General features: G+C 35.4%; 2 protein-coding genes across 3 annotated transcripts; both read left to right on the forward strand.

The window, feature by feature from the left end:
* Nucleotides 1-2,811: 2,811 nt before the first annotated feature.
* Nucleotides 2,812-8,545, forward strand: LOC137393715 (uncharacterized). The gene is made up of 7 exons (XM_068080387.1): nucleotides 2,812-2,916; nucleotides 3,397-3,562; nucleotides 4,385-4,515; nucleotides 4,991-5,261; nucleotides 5,687-5,828; nucleotides 5,918-6,054; nucleotides 7,886-8,545. Exons 2-7 carry the CDS (start codon nucleotides 3,402-3,404, stop codon nucleotides 8,025-8,027), a joined length of 984 nt encoding a protein of 327 aa, XP_067936488.1. The 5' UTR covers nucleotides 2,812-2,916; nucleotides 3,397-3,401; the 3' UTR covers nucleotides 8,028-8,545.
* Nucleotides 8,546-11,026: 2,481 nt separating this feature from the next.
* Nucleotides 11,027-20,412, forward strand: LOC137393185 (uncharacterized). Of its 2 annotated transcripts, XM_068079626.1 has the most exons (7): nucleotides 11,027-11,294; nucleotides 11,794-11,913; nucleotides 12,750-12,926; nucleotides 13,024-13,111; nucleotides 13,307-13,442; nucleotides 14,509-14,666; nucleotides 19,445-20,412. In XM_068079626.1, the coding sequence occupies exons 1-7, from the start codon at nucleotides 11,027-11,029 to the stop codon at nucleotides 19,587-19,589; spliced, it is 1,092 nt and encodes a 363-aa protein (XP_067935727.1). In that variant the 3' UTR covers nucleotides 19,590-20,412. The 2 variants fall into 2 exon arrangements, with proteins under 2 accessions (XP_067935727.1, XP_067935728.1); XM_068079627.1 differs by lacking the exon at nucleotides 19,445-20,412 and having other exon boundaries at nucleotides 14,509-14,670.
* The last annotated feature ends 260 nt before the right edge of the window (nucleotides 20,413-20,672 follow it).

Here is a 20,672-nt window from a genome sequence, read left to right on the forward strand (position 1 = left end):
CAAGTCACACAGTCTTGCAATAGCGTGTAGTTCAGTGAGAAATTCGTCTATTGTTTTATTTCCCTGTTTGCATGTCAGCAATGAGTGTGTCTTGGCTACGAGATTGATTCTCAGTTTGCAGTAATCATCAAATTTCTTTATGACTTTGCTGTAAATTAATTTATCAGTAGCATTGGTCCAATTAAAAGAATTGTATATTTGATTGCCTTACGACCTATAGTTTTTAATAGGTAAGCCGTCTTGATTTTGTTCTCAGCGTCATCTTTTGATGTTGCCGTGAGAAAGAGTTCAAAATCTCGTTTAAATATCTGCCATTCTTTGGGTAGGTTAGGGCCATCCGCCAGCGGTTTTAGTGCTAACAGTTGCTCCAGAGTGTAGTGTATTGGTCTCTGTGAGTTTTAAGGTCACTGCCTCACTTGGGGCACCATGTAAAGTGCTGCTACAATTTGATTACATGCGTGCGTGTCACAGAACATCAACTGGAAGAGACTGGTCCTTGTCTATTTCCACAATCAACAATAACAGAAAAAACAACAATAACACGTACGACTTAGCACACGGACTTAGTGATACAAAGACACATGCGTAATACCAAACAAAGAGAGTAACTGATTCAGTGTTTAAACATTCAGTCAATTCATTTTTGTTTCAGCAACATAAAAATGAAAATAATTGTATAATTCAAGCCCGTATTCTCTGGGGCGGCTGGCCGGCTGAGCCGTCACAACTTTTTAGGAATTTTCTGCGGCTAAGTGCACTCAAACTCGGATAGCTCGCCTTCGGATAAAATGTAACATTTCATTTCGAACACAAAGTTAACTTGAACGGATTTCTTTGGTCCGTTCCCACGCAATGATAAATTGCTTCAGATAACTCGACTTCAACATCATTTACTCGAACAGTTATTTTCCCAACGGCTATGGAGACGGTTTTTATTGCTGTAGAAAATCACTTTATTTCAAGCCATAGATACAAACATCAATTTTTAGTAGTTCTTAGGCGTCATTAGTATCATCATCAGCGGCAAAATATTCTTGTTAACGACTTTTATAACGGTTTACAAAATGTCAAGTTTTACCAAAACATCCGCTGGGCCATGTCCCATCAAACGCGTGGAAACCACGGGCTAGCCGGGTCACGCACTCAAGGATTTTTGCCACGCACACGCAAAACACAAACAGCGTTGTTTGTGTTTTGCGTGTGCATGGCGGAAATCCTTGAGTGCGTGACCCGGCTAGCCCGTGGTGGAAACCTTCGGATGAACTCAAAATAAAATCGGCAAAATTGATCTTTGTTAAAACGCTTAAAAGAAAAAGATGTTTATTTTCTGAGCGTTTTAACTGCAGTCAAGTTTTGCTTATTTTAATCTAAAAGCGTCCCGGCAGTCACATCACTTAAAACAAAACAAATCTCAAAAAATAGAAAAATGTTTATACTTTCTGATAAAAAATTTTAAAACTTCACATGAGAGGCCCGGCTGAGGACCTAAATGAGAGAAACCTTTTGGGGGCTTACACCGCCCCTCCACATCTTCAAGTGTTCATAACTAGTCGCCTAACATTAGCCGCCCCAACTTGCAACCAGTGAGTACAGGCCTGTTGTATATCAATAATTTTGCAAAAGACTTTACTCATGTTCTTTTCAAGTGTAAAGTTGAACTATATGCCAGACAGACCAAATAATTGTACCACTAGTTTTTTTCATTTTACTTGCAAAATGAGTGAGCAGCACGCAAAACATTCTGCGTTTGAAAAGTTTTTGATTCTATTTCTACAACAGTGGCAAGTCAATAGTGTACAATGGTGAACAAGGGTAGACAGATAATAGGTAAACCGGATCTGACAGTGTAGTTAGTCGGGTATTAGATTAGTCAAAATAGATTTCTAATGCAAGAAAACGAAAGCTTTCTATTGTTATATCTAATATCAGCCATTGACAAATAGTGGACATCAAATAGTGACATAAAGGGAAATAATGAGTGACATCACCAGATGGAATAATCAGGATTATAAGCTAACCCACAGATTTAACCTACCCATTCCAAGACTAGAACATTAAGAACTTTTTCACTTCTGAACACTGAGGCTAATACTTAGTCAGTATAAAAAGAGAAATATTTACTCATATTCTTCACTCTTTTAATACATGGCAGACAGACTTGGCCAGACTTTTCAGCAAAGCAAGCCAAAAATCTATTACTAAAAGAACAACAGAGTGACTATATTTTGAAGTCTCCGACATTTCCTTTTTTATTCTTGTAGTTTAGTCTAAAGTTATAACTATTAGGTTATATCTGTTTCTTGTTCTTAAAATAAACAAAGGGTTATGGGAAAATCTTTTGATATTCTTTAGCTTAGAAATTAAATTGTCTTTGAAACTGTTGTTCTAAATTGCAGCATCTGGAAAGGTCAACTGTAAGATCTTGGTTACATTAATAAACAAGATAGCTAAATTGAATTTAAAACAGCCAATAATCAAAATCAGATCGTACCTAGGAGCCATTTGCAATAACTACTTAAAGCAGCCCACCTGTATTCAATAATAAACTGAGCCATTCCCAATGCATTGTAGAGTAATCGGTAGGATAATCCTGTTAACTAAACCACCAACACAACACCATCACAAAATTAATTGGACTTGTGATACTGAACACACTACAACGGTAGTTGTAACATTTCGATTCGGAGTTGTTTTATCTCGTTGTTGCCCATTAGTTCAACGCTGTCGATCTGTTGGTCAGATTTGTCGCCTCACAAACCAACTTTCGCCTGACAATTTGTCGTCTTCCGGGCGCTCGACTTCATTTCTGACAAGCAATCAATCTCGTGGAAAATCCAGTTTCTAGCAGTTATGCAATGATCTCGTTTCATGGAATTATTGTTTTCATATAATTGTCAAACTTGATTAAGAGCAAAGGTCAGAGCATTGCTACTATTATCGCTGAAAACTGTTTTGTAGTATCGGAGCTTGTGGTTAATCGAATAGAAATAGCATTTTTCTTTTAACATGCATATTACATGAAACTATTTTTATTTGAAACAATGTATTTATTTTTTGTTATGAATTTCCTTTTGTAAATATTTTGTGCTGGTTTGCATTACTATACTTTAACGGTACATAGTCAAATTATCAACAACATCCATTATTCCATTAACGGCACCTTTAGGTTAGATAATTCAGCATGGAACTATTTTAGTAGCTGTAGTCATATGTAAACTACGTTAATAGTGACAGCTATTTTGTAAGTATCCCCTTTATTTCCTATATACCAATTTTGTGTGCATTGTGATACAAGTCTTTGTATCATAATTAGTTCTAAAACTGGTGTATTTCAAAATTTGAGAAAAAATATAAGTTCATTATTTTCGAATGTTAGATGATTATGGCTTTTTATAGGCGTAATGGCAGAAGGTACAGCCAAACCCGAAAATGAGCAACAGTTGGGTATTGTGCGAGAAACAGTGACCTGCGGAATATGCCTGCAGCTATTCACAGACCCACGTAGATTAACATGCAGCCACATCTACTGCTTGCTCTGTCTTAAAGGGTTCCAAAAATCTTCTTCAAAGCAATGATATACAGCCCCAAAGGATAGCCGACGGCGCTCATATGGGCGGGGTTTAATGATGAAGCTCTGTTGGGATTAACCCGAACACGGCACCCGAACAAACAAATATGCTGAATAAAGCACCTCGTAAATTTACGAATATTATGAACTATAGCGGTTGTTTTACTTATCTGTTGAATTCATTTTTTTGTCAAATAAATATAGTATCCCAATATTGTCACCGTTATGATCAGTCAGTTGCCATTCACAAGCATTCGTGATATTAATAGTCACAATCGTAAAATAGCTCAAATTCGGTTTTGCATTAGATTTTGAGTATGAAAACTACACTGCACAGCTTTGCCTGCTGTCCCATCTTATTGGCAAGGTAAAACAATGTGAAACCGATGAAAGACTTTGTCATTTTATATTACGAGTGGCAAAATATTAATCAAAAACTAGAAAAAAAATGCCATTGTTCGGGTAATTATATTCAACTTTAGGCATATACTACGATCTTTACTAATTTTAAAATTACTAAAAGTAGGTAATTTGAAATGTTTTATTTTGATTAGATACATTATTTTGGTTAGGTATTACCCCTACATTGCAGAAATTCAATGTTTGCTATTGTGACCCGCGGGGTCTAATGGCTGAATAAGCTAATGAAACGATAACAGCGATTCGTGTTTTCTAAAACTTAACAAGGCAACGCGACCGCCCCGCGAGAGTTGTGTTTGCTTTGAAACCCAGGCTAGCACAATCCTAATAGAGCTCCATAATTAAACCCCGCCCATATGATAGCCGTCGGCTATCCTTTTGGGCTGTATATCATTGTTCAAAGAAAGAGTGTCCAGTTTGTCGTGCACTGAGCATACCAGGAAAGCACGAGTTGGATGACTTGCATGTAGACATTTTAGCAAGTAATCTAGTGAAGTTAGTTCAAAAACATGAACCCTCTTCTGTTGGTGAGTACATGCTACTAAAGTGAAGTTCAACCCTCAAACTCAAGTGAGTTGAGATGTAAAAGATACCACAATAGTAACTTCAACAAAAATGTTAGCCGTTGATTAACTTCAATAACTGCTTGCGTATTTTATGATAGCTGTAAATGGCTGTAAATAGCTGTAATATTCAGAGTTATGTAGATAACTCTATCAGCAAAGATTTGTTACTCTAGTAAAACAGATATTCTTTTGTCATATTAAGCAGAGTTTTAGACAAACCATCTCACTGCAATATGTTTCACTGGTTCAGTAAAGCCGTAAATGTGGCATATATACATAGCAGTATTTATGCCGATGCATGTCAATTGTTGGCTTGTAGGTTTTTCTACTGTTGTCTGAAGCATAGATTCTGGAGATGCAATTGTTGCTGTTATTTATTCAATGCTTATTTTTTAACTTAATGGTTTTAATTTTTGCAATAATTTTTCTCCTTCAGAAGAAGCACCTACATGGCAACAGCAAACTGCAAAAAGTGAGGCATCTGACTCCGGTTCTGACTCCTCTAGTGATGGCTCTCAGCCTGAACTCGGGTCGGAACTGCAAGGACTGATTGACCTCACAAGTGGCTTGGACGACCTTCGTGAACTGCTGCAACACATGGTTAGTGATAGTGATGACGAAAGCGGCGAAGCTCAAGGAAGACATATTGGAGTAGTATGTGATGGCTGTCGCAAGAGGTGGTTCAATGGGGCTCGATTTAAATGTGGGTAAGTGACTACACGGTCAACTTTCTAGTTTTTAGCATTAATGGCATTGTTTGTTGCCACTCGTCAAATTTTGACTTACATTATGCTATAAGTTTTATTTTGGCAGTTTTATAAGAAATGTGATAGATGCGTTTGTAAGACAGTCAGTGCGTATGATACTGATTATTATCAAAGAATTTAAAGAGGTAGTTCTGTGGTGTAAGACCTGTTGAGTATTTTTCTTCAAATCACTTTCAATGGCTATAGGAGTGTCGATTGCTTGTGTCTTTCATTAAGCCATAAACGCTTTTAGGCCGCTCATCACGTGTTTGATGTCACTAAGAAAAGTTGCCGAGAAAAGCGAGCATATTTTCTGTTGTGTCAACATGTTTTTGTGCTGTTTTTGCAAATGTCCTGCTGTTTTAGCGTATCTCTTTCAATTTCAGTGTATGCCCCGATTTTGACCTGTGCGAGGATTGCGAGAAAAAGCCAAGAAATCAAGTCCATCCTACTGACTATCCTCACGTATTTGTAAAGTTGAAGAAGCCATCTACAACACCCTACCCTGGCGGGTCAGTCTTGCTTGAGGTAAGCTGCCACCCAAAGTGGTTTGTATTGTTTTCTTTCTTCACACCTTTTAATAGTGCTTATTGTTAATCACGGAACTACTTGCTCAGGAGGCGTGCGTGATGGGAATGACTATGGATATTACAAAACAAGAGCATCGTTTGAACCTACCAGACGACAAAGTTCAACAGATTGAGTGCAAAAAGTGTAATGTCTCTCCTATAAAAGGCACAAGATTCAAATGCGGGTGGGTCTTTCCTCTGTTCTTTAAACATTACTTTACATTTCTTCTGACCTATGTCCTGACCTTCTGACCTATGTCCTGACCTTCTGACCTATGTCCTGACCTTCTGACCTATGTCCTGACCTTCTGACCTATGTCCTGACCTTCTGACCTATGTCCTGACCTTCTGACCTATGTCCTGACCTTCTGACCTATGTCCTGACCTTCTGACCTTCTGGCCTTCTTCTATGCTAAAACAACCGCAACAGATCATGCACTAGATTATGTTATCAGACCTTTAATTCTGAACTAGACCTACAGGTTGGCGCAGTTGTCAGAGCACATGGCTCTCAATTGATGAGCTGTGTTTGTGAGCTTTAGTAAGTCTGACAAAAATCTCCTAGCTGGCTTCTTAGCTTCATCAGTTTTTTCTGCAAAAATTAGATTATTTTGTACTATTGCCCACCTCGCTCATAAGAACATTCGTACTTGAAGGTAAAGAGCTTTTGTGAAGCAAATTATTTATTTATGATTTATTGATTATAAGGATTTATTATTATAGAAGTTTAACTATTTCATCACCCTGTCTGGGTCAAACTGGTTCAATCGGTTGTTACCGAAGGACTGTGTACCCTTCTGGAAAGTAGCAACAGAAAAAGTTTTCACTACGAAATGAATTGACAGACTAAACAAGCGTACAGTAAATTTTTATATAATCACACATGTGAAGGTTACTTTATAATTTAATACGTATCATTGGTAACTCGATGTCATTGACTGGAAGACTCATATGGTTCTTTTCTGAAAGTATGACAAAACAGGAGTCTTCGGCTTATGGTGATCTCAACCTACACTGGTTCAAGGTCATGAGTGCTTTCCAAGAAAATATGTAAATCAATATTTAACATAGTTTGGTTTTTGCGTCACTTACGAAATAAGTGACACCAACAGATACGAACTAGTATTGAGTGCACATGATGAGCATGTTTTGTTGTGCTCGTGGGGGAGAAAGACAGCACCAGTGCGGTACTCAACATAATATGCAACATAATATAATATGCATCACCAGTACGAATATTATATTATGTTGTGTATTATATTGTATATTATATTATGCTGGATATTATATTGAATATTATATTATGTTGTATATTATATTGAATATTATGTTATGCTGTATATTATATTGTATATTTTATTATGTTGTATATTATATTGAATATTATGTTATGCTGTATATTATATTATATATTATGTTGTATATTATATTGTATATTATGTTATGCTGTATATTATATCTTATGTTGTATATTATATTGTATATTATATTATGCTGTATATTGTATTATACTGTATATTATAGTGTATATTATATTGTTATACACCATATATATAATATATATATAGTATACATATAGTATATTTATAGTATATATATACTACATGTATACATATATATATATATATATACTATAAATGTATGTATATATTTATAATATATATACTTATAGTATATATATAGAGTATATTTTTGGTGATACACCATTTTGTGCCCGCTGGTTCTCACTCCCCTGTCTGGTTGATTTTTTGTCAATCATTTGCCCTTCATTATGGCTCCAAGGCGCAAGGCAGATTGTTCCAATGGTAATGCGTCAAAGAGAAAGAAAGGCCATCACCATCGAGGTGAAACTAGATATTAACAAGACTGCAGAGTAATTTATTCAGCATGTTTGAGTTACACGACTTATGTCATAAGTCAAGGACCCCTGTACATGCTTAGCAATACATGTATCGCATTACATTTATAACACGCATGTAATGCCTGGCGGCTATTGATGACTTATCATAATTGTAGTGTTTGCGCAGACTATGATTTGTGCGAGGCCTGTGAGGTCTACAGTGACCAATTCCACAGTGAGAAACATCCATTCCTCGTCTTCAAGCATCCTGTCAACTACCACACCACCACTTCACAGCTCAAACACCAGTTCTACTAGCATAATCATATCCTTTTTATCCAAAGCCGGTATGTGAGCGGAGGAAAAGTTAAAAAAACTATTTATATAATTAAATTAATTATATTTGACAGTTTATATATACTCTCTAATTTAACATGATGGTCCGAGTGCTTTTACTGTTTTTCTAGGCCATCATCTGCTAACCTAAACGCTGTGAATTCCGTAGGCTGATTCTTCAATCCCTTTTCCTGTATTTTAGTACAGAGCCATTTTATGTGATTCTATAATTCTCATATTATGAGTTGACAGAAGTTGCAGCGCTCTGTTGCTACTGATCAGTTAGTGTCTATCAGCTATCATTGTCTCCCAAATTAATGTCCTTAACCCGCAACCTGATATTCTCAGGTATGTCGATGTCTTATCCTGACATTCAAAGTTATGGTAAAATTTCATCAAATCAATTGTGATTTTTTATTGTGCAACTAAATTGCACATTTTAGTTTTGCTATTTTTGTACATTTCCACAATTATTATTTTTAATACAATGCTAGTTGCTACTATTGTAGTTGTTGAGGAACTCTTCAGCTCATCTAAGGATTTGCAAAACCTGAAATGTCAGCCATATTCATTGGGTTCAGAACCGCTGTGGGTCTTTTAATCTCCATTTTCTTATATGCATAGATACTGACAGGTTGGGAACAGTCACCTTGTAGGTATCATGAATACAATCTGATGAAATGTTTCTTTAATTTTTCAGTATGTAAAATGTGGTTGATTATATTACCAGCAAGCAAATGTCTGGTCATACAGATCCGACACCAAAAACAGTTTAGATTCTATGATACTGATAAATTAATTTTAATTCTATTGTTTGTGATTACATTGAGTTAGAAAGTTGATATTGCTTGGTAGTCATTACATGATGTTAGTGTTTCCCTGTTTGTGCAAGGCTTTACTTCTTATCAGGAGTAAAATACTGTATTATTTTATAAACAAGCATTTGGCAAACTGTGTAAGTATGCCCAGAAAATTAACCTTTCACATTCATCCTTACATGGTAAAATAGCTGATACAATTTTTATGGTAAATTATAGATTTGCGTGCATACAAAGTGAACAGATGTGGTGCAATAGAACCAGATATAAGTATACCATAATGATTTTACCTTCTCTTGGTAAAGCCTATTTTTCTGATTTAGTAGAGACTCTTTGGGCTTAGTGTTCTAGGACGGTTGGTTGGGTTCCACCGCAAACAACAGGTTGGGGGTTCAACTCCTAAAAATGCCACTGGTGGTGACAGAAATGACATCAATCTTAAATTGCATTCTGCAACTGGGCATGCCTCCAATCGTTGAGGTTCTCTTGCCACTAGGTTCAGACATGTCCAGCCAAGATCAAACAGACATTGTTTGTACAACAATACTTTTAAAAACATGCACAACCTCTGTGCAGACAGTATACTCGATCTTTGACAAATGGCTCAGACACTTATGACATTATTTTCCAACTTGGAAGTTATTGTTTAATTTTAGTTAAAGCCTAAAAAAATATGAGTCTAAAAAGAGGATAGTCCGTGGTGGTGTTAAAAAGTGGCATTGAATTGAGAGTGGACAGGTGATACTTCGCTGTTTTGGTGCCATGACAACTATTAATGCATGTATATTCCAAGAGCTGCCAGCTGCTATAAGCTGTTGAAATACAAAAGGAAGTACAAAATGAAACTGACTATTCGTGACTAATTGGGATTTCCCACTTGGAATTGACATATTGATTTATTATCACACGTGATACGGAACAAGCGTGAATGTAATGACAAGTGGGAGCCGAAACGAGCTTCTAAGTAGATGGCGGACTACATTAATCACCAGTTGACTATCTAAGCATCAGGGCCATTCAAAGACACACCACTCAGAAGATAAAAGTTAGAAGGTAAGAACACATTAGGAATAGAAGTAAGTTAGAAGGTAAGAACACATTAGGAATAGAAGCAAGTTAGAAGGTAAGAACACATTAGGAATAGAAGTATGTTAGAAAGTAAGAACACATTAGGAATAGAAGTATGTTAGAAGGTAAGAACACATTAGGAATAGAAGTAAGTAAGAAGTTAAGAACACATTAGGAATAGAAGTAAGTTAGAAGGTCAGAACACATTAGGAATAGAAGTAAGTTAGAAGGTAGGAACACATTAGGAATAGAAGTAAGTTAGAAGGTAAGAACACATTAGGAATAGAAGTATGTTAGAAGGTAAGAACACATTAGGAATAGAAGTAAGTTAGAAGGTAAGAACACATTAGGAATAGAAGTAAGTTAGAAGGTAAGAACACATTAGGAATAGAAGTAAGTTAGAAGGTAAGAACACATTAGGAATAGAAGTAAGTTAGAAGGTAAGAACACATTAGGAATAGAAGCAAGTTAGAAGGTAAGAACACATTAGCAATAGAAGTATGTTAGAAGGTAAGAACACATTAGGAATAGAAGTAAGTTAGAAGGTAAGAACACATTAGCAATAGAAGTAAGTTAGAAGGTAAGAACACATTAGGAATAGAAGCATGTTAGAAGGTAAGAACACATTAGGAATAGAAGTAAGTTAGAAGATAAGAACACATTAGCAATAGAAGTATGTTAGAAGGTAAGAACACATTAGCAATAGAAGTAAGTTAGAAGGTAAGAACACATTAGGAATAGAAGTAAGTTAGAAGGTGAGAACACATTAGGAATAGATGTAAGTTAGAAGGTGAGAACACGTTAGCAATAGAAGTAAGTTAGAAGGTAAGAACACATCAAGTACCGGAAAAAACAACAAAGAAAAAAATAATTTTATACAGTATTGAAGTAACAGGATTTTCCTCAGTTTTGTTTTTGCATGAAACCTTGAATGCACTTTTAGCTTCTCATATTTCAAATGTCTATGCAGTAGTTCAAAAGACTGGGCGGTAGCTAGTAGGTTTACAAGAATTTCAATGTAGTAAAACAGTGATTATGCCCAAAATACAAAACTTGTGTTTTAACTTTTTAGTTATTTTGCAGGTTATTTTGTGGATGCTCAAGATGGCAAGTGCAAATCAAATCAAAGAGATGGAAGATGTTATCACCTGTAGCATATGTTGCGAGCTATTCACAGACGCAAGAAATCTTACTTGTCAGCACTGCTTCTGCTTGGCGTGTCTAAAAGATTTTCAAACAACTCCGTTTATCAAAGCCTGTCCAATATGCAGAGAGGAAAGTGTACCTCCGGCTCGAGAGCTCAATAGATTGCCTCCCAATCGTGCTATCAATGACATGGTTGGAGTTTTGATGAAGCGGAGAGGTACACTGAACCTAAGATATACATTAATAATAAATTTACGTTTTTATATGATAAATAATTTTAGAGTGAAGCCTCGTCATCTATGTGGCAACTATTATAAAAATGGCAACCACAAACTAGGGCAAAATCTCTAAAAAGGAAAAATCAGTGGAATGGAAAGTTTTATGTATAGTTTGAGTTAAAATGAAGAGCACATATTTTACAAGATAAAATCTTTAGATGTGCCATTCAATTTAGTTTCATATAGGCTTCCCTGTAGATTTCGAGCAGTCGACTTAGTAACCTAAACTAATTCCAATATATAATGGTATCGGTTGGTTTTCTGCAATACATTTATGATCAGGCACACAAGCATTCGCAGTCACCATTGAATTCTGCTGATAGACCAAGGTAATAGCAATCAGACATGTATTCTCTTTGACTCACAACCTCCTTCGCTTGTAGTTTCTATTTCTCAAATGTGCGGTAGAATGCATATAGTACCTTACTATTTGAACAGTTGGTACTCCTAAACCTGCTTCACAACCCACGCCAAGAGCTGTCACACCTCCAAAAGCTCAAAACAAGCCTACACCAGCCCGAAATGTCCCGACTCCTGCAGAAAAACCAAAACCAACTCGTAAGTTATTTGTATTACAGCGAGTCCTGTATTTGACTGTAGCGAAGCCTCTGCTTAAGATTGCAATCAAACCTCTACTTATGATTACAGTCAAACCTCTGCTTTTGATTGCAATCAAACCTCTACTTATGGTTACACTCAAACCTCTACTTATGATTGCAATCAAACCTCTACTTATGATTGCAATCAACCCTCTACTTATGATTACAGTCAAACCTCTACTTATGATTACAGTCAAACCTCTAATTATGATTGCAATCAAACCTCTACTTATGATTATAGTCAAACCTCTCCTTATGATTACAATCAAACCTCTAATTATGATTGCAATCAAATCTCTACTGATGATTACAGTCAAACCTCTACTTATGATTACAGTCAAACCTCTACTTATGATTACAGTCCAACCTTACTTATGATTACAGTAAAACCTCTAGGCCTACTTATGATTACAGTCAAACCTCTACTTATGATTACAGTCAAACCTCTAATTATGATTGCAATCAAACCTCTACTTATGATTATAGTCAAACCTCTCCTTATGATTACAATCAAACCTCTAATTATGATTGCAATCAAATCTCTACTGATGATTACAGTCAAACCTCTACTTATGATTACAGTCAAACCTCTACTTATGATTACAGTCTAACCTTACTTATGATTACAGTAAAACCTTTAGGCCTACTTATGATTACAGTCAAACCTCTACCTATGATTACAGTGAAACATATCGCATTGAGTTCCCTTCATATGTAGAGGTTTGATGGTGATTTTGTGTATTGCTAGCTACAAATAACAGCCAGAATACATCATTAGTTTCTTTGGTTTTCCAGCTCAGCGTCCAAGTTCGCCGATCGGAATATCATTGGGAGATTTATTTGGTCTCCACATGATGAGAGAACAACAGCGCGAACGAGAGCGAAGGGCAAAAGCGGCAGTAGCGGAGGCGGCAGCAGAAGCTGCAGCCGAGGCGCTAGCCGAGACTTTTACAGAGATGTTTCTGGCAGGATGTAAGATCAAATAATGTTTGCTCATTGTTAATGAACATTTCTATTTTAAATCTACTAAATGAGCATGGAAATTCTAGTTTTCTAATTTAATTGGCAGCCTCTGGCTCGAGCAGCAGCGTTCATCGTGGAGTGCAGTGTGATGAGTGCCACCAAACAAATATTAAAGGGATCCGCTACAAATGTGGGTATGTTTCTTAATTTATTAACTAGGACATACCCACTCAGAACATTTCAATCAACCGGGACATGATGCAAGCAGATGGAAAGGAACAATCTTTGCAGTACAAGTAAATAAACAAACATTCGTAACGTAATACTATAATTTTATGCCAGTAAGGTGTTTTAAAGTTTTAAAAAGTAGCTGTTTGATTACACTGTAGAGTTTGTGATGACTATGACCTGTGCGAGAGGTGTGAAGCCAAGCCCCGTTTGATGGTGCATGATATGAAACACATCTTTCTAAAGCTGCGGCAACCTCGAACTAGAGCTGTGCCTCATGGTCAAGTTTTGGACCCGGTAGGTTTCAATGTGCAGCAGTTAGATCTTGTTAACCTTTTGTTATCAGATAGTACAAAGAGATAAAAAAAGTTTTGCATGCAGAAGTTAGCTTGTGTTATCAGGTAGCTTGAAGAGCTCAGATGAAGGGAAACATAAAGGGTTGTCTGTCCCTGGTTGGTTCACACTTCTCTGCGATAGTACAAGATGCTGAGCAGTATATCATTTATGTTGCTGATAAAACCATGGAATATTTACACAATTTTCATTTTCTACTGGTCATTCTGGAGAGGAATGAAGGTGCTCTTATAAAGTAGCATAGAAGCAAGCAAAATACTCTGAACATTAACAAAAATGTCTTGTGAGCGTCAAACTCAAGAGCTTTTTGTTGCAGACTTGCGCTCTCACTTTTAGGTCACAACAGACAGCATATCTTAACACTAAAATTCAATTATCTATTAAAATGCACATTTTCGGATATCAAGATTATAGTTCAAATGGCTGACATTATTGTTTGTTCGTTTTATTTTACATTAAATCATAACATAACAAGATGATAAAAAAGTAAGGTGCAATGAGGGTCCATATCCGCAGTAGCATGGCTATTCGAGGCACAGAGCCTGAGTTAACAGATGAGACCGTTATTAAGAAAACATGGTTGTCCAAGCAAAAGAAATTAGAACAAATCTATTCTAGAGAAATTATTGGATTTAGACTTGACCAAAATCAGTAGTGAATTGTGTGTTAGTGAGCTTAGCTTGGCCAGCTGACCAATGAGCTACAACATGGCCAGAGATCTATAAATATGAAAATCTGATACTTATATTTAAGGAACAAATTTTTTGGCTCATGCGAAGTTAGACAACCTCTTGTAACTGAACAATGGCATTTTAGACTAGTTGGGTAATGGTTCTGCTGCATCAGGCAATAAAACAGGTACAACCCTTCATTGAACAGCCACAGCTTACTTGAAAACATCTTGAAAACACGATCTAACTTTGAGTCTGTCATAGTCACAACTCAGTCTTGCACTGGCTAAATGGCTTCATGAATGAAACAAACATTTTACAGGGTAAAATATTTGTAGATGGGCTATTGGCTTGGGCAGAAGATGATATTTACTAACCGGACTCATTTTGCTGTGATAAGAGCAAACCTTGGAGGAATCACAATACAGACCAAAATTCCCATAACTTGTGATAAATGTGGTGAAAAGCCGATAGAAGGAACTCGTTTCAAATGCGGGTAAGATATACAATAGTATAGAGTCTTTGCTGTTAGCTGATACAGAATAATCATTTAGTGTACAATAGTGTAGTAGTACAATTTGGTTGCCAGCCAACCATTACCGGGTATTAATACGATCGACCAATCAAAAGTGAGAAAAGTATTATTCAATCTGATTGAGCATCCATAATAATCAATATTGATTAATTAGGGTAATCATGATGATCTGCTTAAAAGTTTTAGATTTTAAAATTGTTGGTTGAATCATGAGCTTCACGTATCCTTGATAAGGACTATAGGTGCTATATCTTTGTATGTGTAAACTTGGTAGGCATAGTAACAATGAATATGTAGCTCAGCGGTGTATATTTGTACCTCACTTCTGTAAAGGGCTCCACTTAAGGTTCTACAGAACAAACTGACAATATGAACTGACTCTTCATAATTACACTGAGCTGTGTATATAGTAAACATGTCAAGAAAATTCCATATAATTATATTGAACTTTTTTTATGAAGCTCATCATCCAGCTGACCATCAAGCTAATCTGTAGCATTTGCGTAACCTGCTAAGTAGTGCATTACTTAATACTTATAATGGATGTACAACAAACCCCGGTTCTCGAACATAATCCATTCCAGAAGGTTCCATTCCAGAGGGTTGTTCGAAAACTGAGCTGTTTAAGATCTGAAACAATTATCCCATTAGAATTAATGTATGTAAATTTTAATCCGTTCCAAGCCGAGATAACAACTTCAGTGAAATATTTTTTAATATTTTACACTATAAACTGTACTGTATACTACATACTATAAATAAAAGCGGGTAGATATAGATCGTGTTTATTTTTAATAAAAGATTTTCTATCTATGATGATGAAAATATAAAACAAAAAGTTAACATTTCAAATGTTTTGCTCTTAAAACATCGAAAACATTCTACGTTAAGATATAATACAAAAAATTGCAGAAATTGATAACGAAACAGTGAAAAATACAACAGATCAGTTGTATCAAAAATCGTGTGAAAAAGAAAATATAAACAGCGATGGCTCATTTACTTCACATCTTTGAAGGAGAACCCTCCTCTAAAACAATTTAGGGTAACTCAACAGGAGGAGTTGTCTCTCTAGCAAATCTCTTCGGTAAAGGGACATCGTCCCAGATGGTTCTTTCTTTTTGTAAAGAATTTATGAAGCGTAACTTGCTTCTCCCTTTGTTAACGAATGTTTCCATGCTGTTTCCGAAGCTGTTCGAAGCTGGTGAGAACTGAATTTATTTTCAAGATCCAAGACGAACAAATCTCAATTTTTTTTGGTCCAAAACGGAATTGGCCGAGAACCGAAGCGTTTGAGAATCGAGGTTCTACTGTACATATAATATTGAAACATGTACAGTATATAGGAAAAATTAAAATACCTCTGAATCCAACTAAAACGATAATTTTGGTTAGTCAAAAGTAAAACTACTAGCTGTCAAGGAGATAAATGTAGACAAACGAAAAATTGACAGAGAGATACAACTTAGAAAACTGAAAATAACTCATATTCTAAGAGAAAAACAAACAACAATATTCTAAGAGAAAAAACAATGAGAGCAAAAATGAATGAACATAACGCTAACGTTGTTATCTACCGTTGTTTCTGCCAGGGCTTGCTTTATGTAGGCAGCAAGTGAATTTAGAGTACTTATTTTATCATCCTCTACTTTTGTCGCAACTCTAAAGACCCTGTGTGCAACTTGTACTAGTTTATACATACATGTACTGTGATAAAATGACTCATATTTTCTGTATTGAGAAGTGCAAAGAACTATAAAAAAGTAAGCGTTCTATCTAACTACAGTTTGATCCCACGAGCAAACAAGCGGAGCGATGTGTGCGAGTTTTTATGATAAATGCATGTGCACACAACTTACGAAAATTATTCATCAACAATGAGACGAACCCTTGGCTAGAAATTTCATCAAGAAATTTAAGCATCGGAATGTAAAGTCGTAAAAGTATAATAACGATACAAAACACATTTAAACCTATTTAAATATGTTACCAAGTCTTTGTAAATTGTCGGTATTATTTTTAAACTTATCCATCTGATCGGATTATACACAAATAGACAGATTTATTTGAACGAAAATCGCCACAAAAAGCTTGAAAAGCTCGGTTTAATAAAAGTTAAGACCGAAAATTGAAACGCCAATAAAGCCGTGCGACCGATTGTAGAACTATTTAGTAGTTCGTATTTCACTAGAAAACCGTGTTCATTTTACCAGTCTATGGTACTGTTTACTTGTAATCGAATTTATTCGAAGGTTTTTGTAATAAACGTAGACCGTTTGTGGCGTAGACCGATTTACGGGTACGAAATTGTGGTACACCGTTTATCAGCCTATGTTTTTTGTCCAATCACCGAAGGTTTCATTATTTAAAATGTTAGCCGAAATTCTTTACAACTTACGTACAAGCTAGGGCCAAACTACAACGCCCCTTCATCACGAGAACATTTTTTATTTTGCTACATTTTTATACGAGCGAATGCTCCTACCCGCTCTCTGTTAAAGATCGCTTTATCAAAACCATTCAACGCAACCAATTTTCAAACTGTGTATAGTACACAGTAGCTTGCCATTTTACTTCTAATTTTGCATTTCAGAGTTATAATAAACATATTTCTTTATCGTTGTTGAATTACATACATTACAGTAAATTAGGCCTACAGCTTTATAACACTTTTATAACAGCTTTTATTTTGCTGCAGTTTGCAGAAATCTTCGAGACGCATTAACGCTCATAGGTTTTCTATTATTGCTGTATTACTATATTAACAATATTGGTTATTTTAATAATATCAGTGCATTTTACTTATAATATTGGCCAACATTGCATTTCTCCTATTGCAAGAGAGAGATATAAACGTAATATTTTCCTTTCATTGTTGTTGTTTGTCATGACCAAACACTTTTTAAATAAATTTTCTAAAAACCTATATAAATACCACAACTTCTTGATATTGCTACCTATGACGTTTTGAAATGTAAACAAAATTGTGTATTGGTTTTCTATTATTACTATATTAATAAAATTGATTATTCTAAGAATATCAGTGCATTTTACTTCTAATATTGGCCAATATTGCATTTCTCCTATTGCAGGGGGAAAATATAAACATCTTTTCCATTCATTATTGCTTATTGTTGTATATAATAACACCCACACCCAGTACATTACAGCTACCATTGAAGTTATCCTATTGCACTGCAGAGCCATTTGATTGCTAATATTGCATTTCTCAACCATTAGTACCCTTTATTTTTTTGCCAATATCTCTGGCCATCTCTTTGGTCGTGGGCTGTATGACAGTGGAATTTCTAGTTGTAAATATTTCACTTTTAAGAATGTCAAAATAGTTTGAAATTCATAAAAGTAGATGACTACATGTACTATTCTTAAGCTACTTGTTGATTTTGGCCTTACATCAATTTGCACCTACATGTACATGTATGTTGTTTGTCGTAGGCAACCAGATGCCTGCTTACATAGCTAATAAAACTTTTTCAGCAAATTGAGAATAGCCATATTGTGTCGTTAAATTCACTATTCTATCTTGAATAAAGTCATTGCACTGCGATAGCTTTGATGGATTTTTTGAATGAGGAACTATTTTGCATTATGACACCTCGTTGACAGAACAAACTCAGGTTTGTTTGAGGGGTCCTAAAATAGCGGCTGTTATTGCTGAGCGTTGTGATAGATTTTATACAGCGAATAGGTCTTAGACAGTCTATAGGTTTTAGACAGTGCATAGGTTTTAGACAGTGTATAGGTTTTATACAGTGTATAGGTTTTAGTCAGTGTATAGATGTTCGACAGCAAAAATGTTTTATACAGTGTATAGGTTTTAGACAGTGCATAGGTTTTAGACAGTGTATAGGTTTTAGACAGTGTATAGATTTTAGATAGTGTATAAGTTTTAGGCAGTGAATAGGTTTTAGACAGTGTATAGGTTTTAGACAGTGTATAGGCTTTAGACAGATAGATTTTAGATAGTGTATAGGCTTCAGGCAGTGAATAGGTTTTAGACAGTGTATAGGCTTTAGGCAGTTATAGATTTTAGATAGTGAGCTGGCTTTAGGCAGGGTATAGGTACAATGTAGGATAGTAGAACAACGTTTACCTGCTGGTCGCTCTAGCAAAAGACAGTTTTAGTTCAAACTCTAATAAAATATTTTCTCGTCTTTCAGTCATTTCTTCTTGTTTCTATTATTTTAGTTTTTGCTAAAAATTATGTAGCTAAAATACTTATATTTCATGGTGTGAAGCATGCATAACTTCTTTATTGCCACTGGTAATCATCAACAAAAATATATTTTTCCATAACAAGGAAACAACAAATAAAACGATAGAAATTATTTTACTATGGGAAATATTTTACAAAATCAGAAAGTAAAAGTTTTACAGGCTTAATCCACTAACAAATTTTTCATATTTTAAGATACAAACAGTTTCGGACTTGTTTCTCTCACTTTTACTGCTGCTCATCCAATGCTTCATGGGAGTGCGTATAGCAAAAATGAAAAGAAATGGCCAGTTTTTTATTGTTTTTGCAAAGATTTTGCCCGTGCTGTATTTGTGAAACAAATTTCACGAACAAAATTCACCTAGATGACCTTTGGCTGATTGTAATTCATACATATGACCTTTCACCCAAGTGACCTCAACAGTACATCCCAAAGTAGGTACATGCTTGATGGACTGTTATGTTGATCGATGGACTGTTATGTATAATTGTGATTTTACAGGATATGCTCAGATTATGACTTGTGTGGAGACTGTGAAAAACAGAGCCCATCCTTCCACCCGAAAGACCATGTGTTTTTGGTTGTGCGATATACTTCTGAGGCTGTTCAAACATCGAAGAGACTCATACGAGTCAACTTCTACTAATACCAGAAACTGCTATACGGTTGTGATAACAGTGCGATCTGTTGATGAACTGGAAATCTTGTTTATAGTCGGATACCGTACCAGTCCGTGTTGTGGCCCAAAGTCTATGCGCTCTTTTATGTTTATACAACTTTTACAAAAACATCGTCATGTAGTAAACCTATGCATAAATTGAATAACACACCATTTCACATAGAGTTGACTCTAACTTGATATAATTTTAAATATCTCTAATCGTATTGATACAGAAAGCCCTAAAAAGTTAGTTATTAAAAAAACAGCATTTAGTACGTATAACGTACATGTGTTACCCTGATATACGTATGAATTGTTATTTGCTTTAGTATTTATCAACAAAAATGATGATTAGACTTAGATTTAAGTTTTATCTGATTTAAATCAACAGATAAATCTATGGCAGCGAGCAGCGTATAGTTTCATGGTAACACAAAACTAAATAATCATAATTTTTTTCATTGAAATTTTGCGTATCAAAATAATTATCTATTGTGTAAGGGTGCCTATATTGCCAGTCTTGACTGTATAATCGCATTATAACACTCCCTTACTTGTTCACCATTGTCAACTGATAATATGCTGAGAACGGCAGGCTACAAACACGCCATAGCATGGAGAACTTCTATCTTGCTGATGTGATACAACGGCCATGTTTACAGCCTGATCGATATGCTCTCAGCGTGAGATATGTGTTGCCCTAATACAGCATACTGTAATATAATTAGGTACACCTAACACCCATATTCCTAAAATATCTGTTCACCAAGCCCGTTGTGATGATGTGACCAAACAACCTCAAATTTATCAGATTCCGACACGATGAGCTCGTCGTTGGTTGTTGTATTTTAAATATAAAATAACCAATATGCTACAATTTTGACTTATTTTTATGTATTAGTAAGTTTTTTTACAAATTTATTCATTTGAAATATGACTTACCTTAGTTTTATTAGGTACCAATGAGCAACTTGCAGCATGCTAAATAAAGATGTTTGTGAAATGAGCACCGTGTCTAAATATCCCATAGAAATTATGTATTGATGTGTGCATAATTAAAGTTTACAT

This window comes from Watersipora subatra, chromosome 4 (genome assembly GCF_963576615.1).
Source record: "Watersipora subatra chromosome 4, tzWatSuba1.1, whole genome shotgun sequence".
In the NCBI taxonomy this organism is placed as follows: domain Eukaryota; kingdom Metazoa; phylum Bryozoa; class Gymnolaemata; order Cheilostomatida; family Watersiporidae; genus Watersipora; species Watersipora subatra.

What these genes read in the sequence shown, in the direction of transcription:
- LOC137393715 (XM_068080387.1), top strand. Translation starts at nt 3,402, where the DNA reads ATGGCAGAAGGTACAGCCAAACCCGAAAATGAGCAACAGTTGGGTATT. An exon ending in AAAGGGTTCCAAAAATCTTC is followed by an intron (nt 3,563 to 4,384) that starts TTCAAAGCAATG and finishes TGTATATCATTG; the next exon opens with TTCAAAGAAAGAGTGTCCAG. An exon ending in GCGGGTCAGTCTTGCTTGAG is followed by an intron (nt 5,829 to 5,917) that starts GTAAGCTGCCAC and finishes CTACTTGCTCAG; the next exon opens with GAGGCGTGCGTGATGGGAAT.
- LOC137393185 (XM_068079626.1), top strand. Translation starts at nt 11,027, where the DNA reads ATGCTCAAGATGGCAAGTGCAAATCAAATCAAAGAGATGGAAGATGTT. An exon ending in AGAGATGTTTCTGGCAGGAT is followed by an intron (nt 12,927 to 13,023) that starts GTAAGATCAAAT and finishes TTTAATTGGCAG; the next exon opens with CCTCTGGCTCGAGCAGCAGC. An exon ending in ATGGTCAAGTTTTGGACCCG is followed by an intron (nt 13,443 to 14,508) that starts GTAGGTTTCAAT and finishes AAATATTTGTAG; the next exon opens with ATGGGCTATTGGCTTGGGCA.